Source organism: Oryzias melastigma, linkage group LG19 (assembly GCF_002922805.2).
Source record: "Oryzias melastigma strain HK-1 linkage group LG19, ASM292280v2, whole genome shotgun sequence".
Lineage (NCBI taxonomy): Eukaryota > Metazoa > Chordata > Actinopteri > Beloniformes > Adrianichthyidae > Oryzias > Oryzias melastigma.
Genome location: NC_050530.1, coordinates 10,178,837 through 10,189,066, shown reverse-complemented (window position 1 = coordinate 10,189,066; position 10,230 = coordinate 10,178,837). Strand labels below are relative to the sequence as shown.

Here is a 10,230-nt window from a genome sequence, read left to right as displayed (position 1 = left end):
TGGTATTCATAAACTTTTTGAAATAATGCGCAAAATGTGCCCCATAAAAGTAACTAAGAATTCAAATTCTTCAAAATCTTTGTGCACTTTAAAACCATTGTTTACAACCATTTTTAAATAATTTGGCATTAAACTGTTATCCTTGCATTATGCTAGTTTATTTGGGTAATTTGAGATCTACTTTTTTATGCTAATTTGGAATTTGTCTAATATTTTAGCAACAAAGGCTAACCTTTTTGGCTAATATGTTATTTACTGAGGTTTTTTATGCTAATTTGGAATTTATCTAATCTTAGCAATATGCTAACATTTTTGGCTAATATGTTATTCATTGAGGTTTTTATGCTAATTTGAAATGTATCTAATTCTAGCAACATGCTAACTTTTTTGGCTAATATGTTATTTACTGAGGTTTTTTACGCTAATTTGGCATTTATCTGATCTTAGCAACATGCTAACCTTTTTGGCTAATATATTTATACTAATTTGGATTTATCTAATCTTAGCAACATGCTAACCTTTGTTGCTAATATTTTTATACTAATTTGGATTTATCTAATATTTAAGCAACATGCTAACCTTTTTGGTTTATATGTTATCTACTGATGTTAATTGTTAGGCTCCTATTGAGTTTACATAGTATTTTAGCAACAGCTTAACTTTTTTTTCTTTTCTTTTTTTTCAGTAATTTGGCCTTTACTGAGGATTTTAGGCTATGCTGGAGTTTAGAAAGTATTTTTGCATTATGTTAGCTTTGTAGGCTAATTTGGAATCTACTAAAGTTTTTTTTAGGCTAATTTGTAGTTTAGCTCATATTTAAGCAACACTGTTTTTTGCAAAACTGGCATGTATTGAGGATTTCAAAGCAAATTTACTATACATTTTTCAGAAATTTATTCCATCTTTAGCGGCCTTCTATAGTTCTTTAATGAAATTTTAAGTCTTTTAGAAAATTTAGTATTTTTCATTTTCAGCAAATCTTTTCAGCGATTAGATTAATTTGCTTCAGCATCTTCAGCAACAAAATTCAGCAAAAAGCATTTAAACTAGCATGATCGCAGATAATGCAACTCTTCTAGTTAGATTGTGAAATAAGACAATTTTTCATAAAACATTTTTTTTTACTCTAAGATTCCATTTTTATTCAACCAAATATTAAGTATTGCTGAGAAAGTAAAAATGTTATCCAAGTTTCCAGGTTCATACATCTTCACAGGAGCTGTTTCTGTCATTCATTTCAAGCAAAAGTTATTCAAGTGGTTTCTTTTTAAGAAATACAACCATTTTTTCAATCATTTTTACTCCAAATTTGCACTTTTTTTTTTTTAACTATTTCTCAAAAAAAAATTTTTGGTGACTAACATGAAAAAGAAACTTATGGGAAATCTCAAAGTGTTTTAACATTTTTTTTCTGTTTAAAAAAAAGACACAATCAACGTTAACTTAGTTTATTAAAATTGCCACATTTTCTTTAAATAGCATATTAATTATATATTTGAAATGTTCAGAACACACAGTAAACTCTGCATTGAACTTTGACGTCAAAAGTACAGCAAACATCTAAAACTTACACTTCACTTTTTGCAAAAACGTAGTGCTTGTTATGGGTTAACAGGTAGTTTGAATATATGTGGATATATTTTTGTAAGCAATTGACAATGACACATTAACAATACAAAACAGATTAAAAAACAATACAGTATTAGCCATTTTTACACAGTGAAGAAGCACAAACACTTTACATGACCTGTGAACTTTTAAAAAAGCTGTTTTATAACCAGAAAAATCATTTAGAAATCATCCAAGGCCACTTGTTTTATGTCAGTGGGGGTTAAATGGCAAAACGTGAAGATTTAAAGACCTTCTTCTTTGACTAGGTAGTCTGGGAGGGCGTGAAAAGCAGGCTCGGGGACTGTGAGGGACATGCTGCTGGTTTCAGCTGCAGAGGCTTCACTGGCAGGTGGAGGAGAGGGGAGCGGATCCGTGTGGATGATGTTCAGATCGCTGAGCTGCGAGGCGGGCTCCGAGACGGGCTGCGCCGCGTCGCCGTGAGTCCGTAAGTGCTTGCGGAGGTAGGCGGCGAACAGGAAGGCTTTGCCGCAGTGGGGGCAGCTGTGGGGCTTGCTGGTGGAGTGGATCTTCTGGTGTTTGCGCAGGCCGGATTTGTTGAGGAAGCCCTTGCCGCAGCTGCTGCAGACGTGCGGCCTTGGCTTTGGGTGCTGCTTCTCGTGCTCCTGCAAGTCTGCCAGTTGTGCGTACTCCGCGTGGCAGGTCGCGCACACGTGCGACGCCAGCGACACGATTTTTGTGATAGACAGAGAAGTGGAGTGGAGGTTTTCGTGAGTCTGAACTTCCTCCCAGGAGCCAAACGTAGCATCACAGTGGGTGCAGGAGAACTGAGGGAGGGTGGTGGCGGGGAAGGTTGATGTGGACGCAGCCTCGGCCTCCTGCTGCTGCTCAGAATGCTCCGTGAGGTGGGTTCTTTCATGCTTACGCAGACTCGATGACACTACAAACGACTTTAGACACTCCTCACACTTGAAGGGCCTCTCTCCAGAGTGCACGCGCCGGTGCTTGTTGAGACTCGAGCGCTCGGCGAACGACTTATCGCACTCTGTGCACGAGAAAGGCCGCAGGCCGGTGTGGACGAGCATGTGGCGCCGCAGGTCCCAGGACGCGACGAAGGCTTTGTCGCAGCTCTGGCATTTGTACGGCCGCTCTCCGGAGTGAACCCTCTCGTGAACCGCCAGGTCGGCGGGCTGCCGAAAGCGCTTGGAGCACTTGTCGCAAGGGTAAGGTTTGAAACCCAAGTGGGCACGCTGGTGTCGGCGGAAACTGGAGGGGTCGGAGAACATCTTGCCACATTGTGGACAGAGAAACGGCTTCTCGCCTGAGTGAGTGCGGAGATGAGACTGGTAGGAGGACAGCTGAGTGAAGCCCTTCCCACACTGCTCGCACTGGTAGGGTTTGTTCTGAGAGTGGATGCGCTGGTGGCAAGCCAGAGAGGAGGAGCGGGAGAAGGCCTTGCCACAGTCTGAGCACAGGAAGGGCTTTTCTCCGGTGTGCGAGCGCTCGTGGTTTTTTAGGTCCTTCAGCTCAGTGTACGTTTTGCCACACTCATCGCAGGCATACGGCCGGTGCCCCTGATGGTTCCTCCTGTGTTTTCGGAACACAGACGGATCGGCGAAGCTCTTGCCGCACTCGGCACAGAAATACGGCTTTTCTCCGGTGTGAGAGCGCTCGTGCACCTTCAGTTTAGATAAAGTGGGGTAGCTCTTGGAGCACTGCCGACACGAGTATGGGCGCTCCCCACTGTGCTGCGTCATGTGGATCCTCAAACATATAGCCTGCATGAAGGCCTTGCCGCACTCTGTGCATACGAAAGGTTTTTCCCCGGTATGCGAGCGGCTGTGGTTTCGCAGCTCTGTGGCCGTCTTGTAAGCCTTGTGACAATCTGGGCACTGGAAGGGGCGCTGGGAGGAGTGCGTGCGCTCGTGCTTTGAGAGCTGAGCCTTGCTCATGAAAGTTTTGGTGCACTCGGAGCAGGAGTGGTGCTGCTGTGGACGTTCCTTGGTGTGCGCTGAGGTCTTATGGCTCTGCAGAGCTGACAGACTCTTGAAGGACTCGCTGCATGTGGAGCATTTGAAAAGAGGTTTGGTTTTGGGAGGTCTCCCTCTGCCGCGTTTTTTAGCAGGCTGATCCTCCTCCTCCTGCTTGTTCTCCTCATCTTGCACAGGAGTGTATTGTTCTGCTAGAGGTGGGCTGCCAGGCTGAGGAGAGCTCATCTTTAATTCTGAAAGACATGGAAAATATTTAAAAGACATCTGCACTTAATAAAATAAGGGAAATATTTTATTTAGTAGTGGGACGTGACTGACAAACAAAACACGGGGCTATAATAAGCACAACCTAGGAAATCTGTCAGTGTTGATTTAATCACAAAATGGCTGGCATTAGGACCTCAGGGACAATGAGATAGCCGCTCTGATGATGCCAGGGGAAGTTCGCGATCGATGCACCGATGGAGATAACGAGCACGAGCGACTGACACTCAACCAGAGCAGAAAAAAACAAGTCACCAGATTAAATAGCAAAAAATACGAGTTAGTTTGTATATTTTGTGCTAGCATTAGTTGCTTCCCTTTTTTTACCAACTCAAAATGGCTGGCTTTAGGACCGCCGGCTGCTCGGTTCACTCCTTGACAGTGTCATCATCCTCATCCTGACCCTCGCCGTACAGCATGAATAAAGGTAAATTTATACTAATAATCCCGTGTGTTATAGAGAAATAAGTCTTTCTTACCAGAATTGGGACATTAACAGTTGATCCTCAAAGCTGGAATGCTTTTACTGCGAGACTCGGTGATTGCTTTTGTTTGCTGACGGCTCTAGGACCATGATGACGACAGCAATCGACGAGGAAGCCGAGAGTGTAACAATAAAATGCGTAAACTGGTTAAACATCCAAGGAAAAATTATAAGATTTTTTTTAGAAAATAGTTTAATTTAGGAGCTCTGGTAAAGGCTCTATTTTAGAATAAATGTTTTATTATATCTTGCCAATAAATACAGTAATAGCGCACCAGGCTTTACCAACTATTTAAAACCACCCAGTTACATGTATTTATTTGTTTTTTATTAGAAGGCGTTAGTTTTTGTGATTTTAAATATATTTTATGATTACATACGTTTTACTTAACATAATTTTATTTTTATTTTTTTTAGGGGAAGCATTTCGCAGTTGCACATTTCCTGTTTCCTAGCAACTAGGATTATATAAAAATGAGATGCGAGAATGGGACAATTCAATAAAAATAGTCTTTTCTTTCTATATTAGAAAAACTGTTTACTGTTAGAAATACGAGTTTATACGTATATGGTCTGGATTGATTTCTACAGCTTCAGGTATTTAATTTTAAGGCATTTAAAGCGGATGTTTCTCGGTTTCGAAACGACTTGTTTGTTTTTGATGCAATGTTTCTGTAGCTAGCTTGTATGAGAATGCTAGTTTGTCGCTCTCCGTCGGGAGTCCATTGGTCTTTTTCAATGATAACAGCTGGATTTGTAACTTTTCTCTTAAACTCTGTGTCTTTCGCTGTTGTTATAATGAGGGAAACGTATTTAATCCATTTGTAGTAAGGATGGTGGCTTTGTTTACATAGCTAGCTTAGTTAGCATGTTTCTCTTTAGAAACTATTGGGAGTCTGTTAAGTTACTACCACTTTATAATTGTCAAAAAGGTACGTTTTAAAGTCGTTTTTGAGAAAGTAGAAAAAACTAGAGGGTTCTTTATTGTGAATCTTTTTTGGAAGCTAATTATTTCAGACATGTAAAAACAGTATAACATAATAAATGTGATCACCATCTTGAATATTTTAAGAAAATGAAAAAAGTCTCTTTTACACTGAAAAAATGCATGTTTGAAAAGGGGATTGATAGGTTTAAACCTATCATTGTATCTACTTTTTACATATTGATCAATAATATTCCTCACAATCAACATTTCAAAGTAATAATATGATATTTCATAACTTTTCGTCCATTTTATATTTTAAGAACAGTTTCTCTTTAGGTTTGATAGTAAATTGTTATAATATATATCCGATATGTATTTATTATTTGATAATTAGTACTTTATTTTATTTTAATTTGTGAATAACTGATCAAACTGAGCTTGATTTGGTAATTAACTTCTGTTTATGAACTTTTCTCTACTTTCTTCTAACCGGCCTTTTTCTTTTCATCAACAGCTCTTCTTCTTAAATGCTTTTGCTGAAGTCAAATCTATATGAAACAAGTTCCCAAAAACTTTTTTCTTGCCTCTTTGGACTCTTTTCTTAAAAACCTGGCTTCATTGTGTCTGGACTGGACAAGGATCAAATGCATATCCCACCTGCACATTTACAGACGCTGTGTGTTGTGCACTTAACTGAGTTTGATGATGGCAGATCAGGATCTTGGTGGGACATGTGGGTTTCCCTGCAAACAGTGTGACATGGTCTGCCCCACTGTATCCAGTCTGCTGGAGCACATGGACGTGCATCATCAACAAGAGGATGAGCGCAAATATAAATGTGACGAATGTGGACGTTGTTATAGACACGCTGGCAGTCTGACCAATCACAGACGGACTCATGAAGTGGGGCCTTTTCTGTGTCCCGAATGTGGAAAGGAAAACCCCAATGCCTCTGCTTTGAAGAGCCATCTCCGGAACCACGTCTTGTTAAGGAAACACTCCTGTGGAGAGTGCGGCAAAGGCTTTCGTTTAGCATCTCAACTTGCCACACATAAGCGAGTTCACCTGGCACAGAAAGTAAAAGAAGAATCTGATTATGAGTTTAGAAATGATGTGCCACATCCGGGTAGAGAACATTTTTCCAGTTTTGAGGTTTCTACAGAAAACGGCTTTTGTGAGGACAAGACAGAAGAACTCAGTAACTCACAGTATGAGCCCTGGGATGAATCAGGAGATAGACCGTTCAGGTCTGATACATCCGGCAAATCATACATACACCAACAAAGTCTGAACAATCACAAAAAAAGTCACCAGTTGGGGAAATTTGAATGCTCAATTTGTTTCAAATTCTTCAATAATATGGCAGCTCTCTACAGTCACCAGAGAAGTCACAAATCAAAAAGTGGGTCAGACTTTAGTTTGACAGACGGCTCTCACAACGGTACAGAACTTGACCAATTCTCACCTCATAGCCAGAGGGCTTTAGAACATTTTTGCCATTTGTGTCAGGTCCACCTTTCAACCGAGGAGGCATTTCAAGAGCACATCCAAATGCATAACTCTTCATCTTTATCATTCGGGATTGAAGACGCCCTGGTGGAGAATCACAATGCGTCATACGATGGCGGCGTTTCACCTCAGTCGAAACTTTTTGGTTCTAATAAATGCATTCCTTCAGTTTCCTTACAAACATTTGAAAAAACAGCATGTAATGTGTTAACAGACTGCTCCATTGATCAAAAACCTCATTTCAGTAGCTCTCAGGGAGAATCTTCAGTTGTCGACTCAAGTATTGACAGTCCCACGTGCGTACCAGCCCATAATACCAGCAGTGTCTCCACAGCGACGGAAACTTCCACTGCAGATTCCGACGAGCGTCCGTTCAAGTGTCATATTTGTGGTAAATGCTATCGGCACTCTGGGAGCCTCATCAATCACAAAAGGTCTCATCAGGTGGGCGTCTTTCAGTGCTCCGTCTGCCAAAAGAATTATCCTCACCTGGCAGCCCTTAAAAGCCACCTACGTCTCCACAAAACCCAGTCGTTCCGTCACGGTGCAGAAGAACACCTGACCGTGGATTCCCGGCAGAGCTCCTTCCCTTTCCAAACGGAGCAGAATCCCATGCCGGGAGTCGACCACAGTGACAGAGCGCTCTACCAGCAGCACTTTGACCTGAACTCATCCCAGGACGTGACGACGCTTCTACCTCAGAATGAAAATGTGCTGCAGAGACACATGTGTGCAGACTGCGGGGGGATATTTGCCGACATCGCGGGGATCAAGTCTCACAGTTGCCCCGTCTTACTGCACCAGCCTGAAACTACAAATGCCGAGTACGTCAGCGGGTTAAATTTTCTCGGCAGTAACGGTCACAGTGCTGTTGGAAACCCAGACGCCAGCTTGGACCTGAACGGGAGCCAGAGTCAAAGTTTCTTTAAAGACACTTTACATGAAAGTATGAGCAGCGATCAGTTAAGTAATGGGGTGGAAACTAGCAACCCTGTTGAGGAAGACGATCTTTATCAGTGCTCTATCTGTGGCAACAGCTACTCGAGCATGAGGGCGCTCAGGTGCCACCTCCGAGGACACACACAGTCCAGCGACACCCCTGCAAGCTCAGGACCCTCTTTCATGTCCTCTCACGAAGAAGTGAAGGAAGAGGATGAAGGAGAGATGGTGATCTGCAGTACATGCGGGGAAAGTTTTGCCAACAGCCTCGACTTGATTAACCATCAAATTCTGCACAACAATCACCAGGAAGAGGCTCTGGATCGATCACACGTGGACACTCCAGAACGCAAAGAGGAGCAGCCAATCATCTGTGGCGGCTGCGGCATCTCCTGCACTAGCTACGATCACCTTGACAACCATGGCTGTGCAGCTGAGAGGAGGGATGAGCTGGTGGAGTGTAAACAGGAAGTGGATGATGTTTTCAAGCAGGGGGAAACGAGTCCCAGGAGGGACGCTGATGATGCAGAGGACCGCCAGTACAAGTGTGAGCAGTGCGGACGCTCGTACAGACACGCCGGCTCTCTCCTCAACCACAAAAAGTCCCACAAAACCGGCTTGTTCAGGTGTCAAATCTGTCAGAAACGTTTCTACAACCTGCTGGCCCTAAAAAATCATCAGAGGTCTCACTTTGATATTAAAAGGTTAGTTCTGCCATTTTCTGCTGAATTCTTTCACTATTTAGTTTAATATTTTGTTAAAAAATTTCCCAGAATGTGATTTATTTGTGCTTTTAACTCATGAAAAGATCAAACTTTTTACCAAAGTTTTGCTTTGCATATAAAATCTGTGCATTCTGGAGGTAGTATTAAGCAAACAAAAACGTCTTCAAGTCAACAGGGATGTAAAAAAATACATAGTTTATCATCTATATTCACCTCAGCCATCCAAAATAGATTGTTATGGAAAAGAAATGCTGCTTCCACCCATTTGTTTATTTTAAATGAAACTTCATTTCCTTCTCCGCCTCCACAGGTACACGTGTCACGAGTGCGGGAAAGCCTTTAAAATTCAGAAGCAGCTGTTGATCCACCTGAGGAGACACAAACGGAACCAAGCTAAAATGCAGGAAGTCGGCAATCAGATCCCGGCCCTCATGCAAACGAACGGCTCCAGGTCAGATGGGAAAGTGTCATTGTTACCTCCAAACGTCGACCACACGTCTGGCTCTGCTCAGCACGGCACGCCACAGCCTGAAGGGAGAAGAGCAGAAACGGAGGCGGAGAGCTCCGTTACATCAAAGGACGCCGGCGACCGGCGACCTTTCGCGTGCGACCAGTGTGGGCGCACTTATCGCCATGCAGGAAGCTTGGTGAACCACAAAAACTCTCATAAAACAGGTGAATATTACTGCTCCATTTGCAACAACACCTACTCCAATCAGCTGGCGATGAAGAACCACCTGAGGACACACTTTTTGTACAAAAGACACGCCTGCCAAAACTGTGGAAGAGGCTTCAGAGGAAAGAAGCAACTGCTCGCTCACGTCTGCGCCGACCTCAGAAAGGACGGAGCTAAAGGGAGGAGGCTCCTGAAACCCAGGATGTTCAAATGTAAGAAATGCAGGAAAGCTTTTCACTCCGTTGATGAGCTGTCATCACACACGTGTGAAGGACACTCCGACAGCAGCGAGTCCAGCACCATTAAAGAAGAAAGGCCATTCAGATGCAACATCTGTGGCCGCAGCTACCGCCACGCCGGCTCGCTGCTGAACCACAAAAACACACACAAGACCGGCCACTTCAGCTGCAGCTTCTGCTCCAAGCCCTTCACCAACCCCATGGCGCTGCGCAACCACACGCGCATCCACACGCAGAAGAAGAAGTTCGTCTGCCTCACGTGTGGCAAGGCCTTCCGCCTCGCCAGCATACTCCACAACCACCAGAGGATTCACAACCGGGCGCTGAGCCACTTCAGCTGCCCCTCGTGTGGGCGGAGCTTCCAGAGCAGAGCCAGCCTGAGGAGGCACCACTGCCGCCGAGGTCAAGGGAGGAGCGCGCTCGCCGGAGTCCAGCGCACGGAGAGAGGAAACAAATGCTTCACGTGAGTCTGTCTCTTATTGTGAAGCCTGGAAGAATGACTTCCTGTTCCTCCTCGCGAGGGTAAAAATGTGTTCGTCAGAGATCTGGAGAAGTTTCTACAATTTTTCTATTTAATTTGAGTTTGGTGATTACATCCATATAACAGATCCAAAATTTCTATAATAAAAAATAGGATGAAATTCAATTTTTTAATTTGGTTCTTTTTTATGTTTCCCTTTTTGAATCATGTTTTTAATCTTCTTTTTAGAACGTTGTGCTTCAGTTAAGTTTGTTTAAATTTTCTAAATCAAAGCTAAACTAGAGTTGAAAAAGAAGTTTTTAGGGATGCAGACGTTTAAAGTATTTACATTTATGTCTTTGTGCTTTAGAGCACAGAGTTATTCAAAGATATGGATCCTTTCATCGTCCAAAGAGAAAACCAAAGCAGTTTTCTTAATTTAGATA

The 10,230-nt window shown here is 43.0% G+C and overlaps 2 protein-coding genes across 4 annotated transcripts in view; one reads left to right on the top strand and one right to left on the bottom strand.

Moving 5' to 3' along the window:
* Positions 1 to 1,432: 1,432 nt before the first annotated feature.
* Positions 1,433 to 4,429, bottom strand: znf668 (zinc finger protein 668). 2 transcript variants are annotated; one of them, XM_024284742.2, is made up of 2 exons: positions 4,304 to 4,429; positions 1,433 to 3,793 (listed from the first exon to the last, which is right to left on the bottom strand). In XM_024284742.2, exon 2 carries the CDS (start codon positions 3,783 to 3,785, stop codon positions 1,854 to 1,856), a length of 1,932 nt encoding a protein of 643 aa, XP_024140510.1. In that variant the 5' UTR covers positions 3,786 to 3,793; positions 4,304 to 4,429; the 3' UTR covers positions 1,433 to 1,853. The 2 variants fall into 2 exon arrangements, with proteins under 2 accessions (XP_024140510.1, XP_024140511.1); XM_024284743.1 differs by lacking the exon at positions 4,304 to 4,429 and adding an exon at positions 3,910 to 4,024.
* znf646 (zinc finger protein 646) overlaps positions 4,121 to 10,230 on the top strand; it is a 10,472-nt gene continuing 4,362 nt past the window's right edge. Inside the window, exons 1-3 of one of the 2 annotated variants that reach the window (XM_024284740.2) lie at positions 4,121 to 4,251; positions 5,751 to 8,388; positions 8,720 to 9,787. In XM_024284740.2, the coding sequence (XP_024140508.1) occupies positions 5,939 to 8,388; positions 8,720 to 9,787 (3,518 nt within the window). In that variant the 5' untranslated portion in view covers positions 4,121 to 4,251; positions 5,751 to 5,938. Of the gene's footprint in view, positions 4,252 to 4,766; positions 4,906 to 5,750; positions 8,389 to 8,719; positions 9,788 to 10,230 lie in introns of those variants that run through there. The other variant, XM_024284739.2, reaches the window with a different exon arrangement.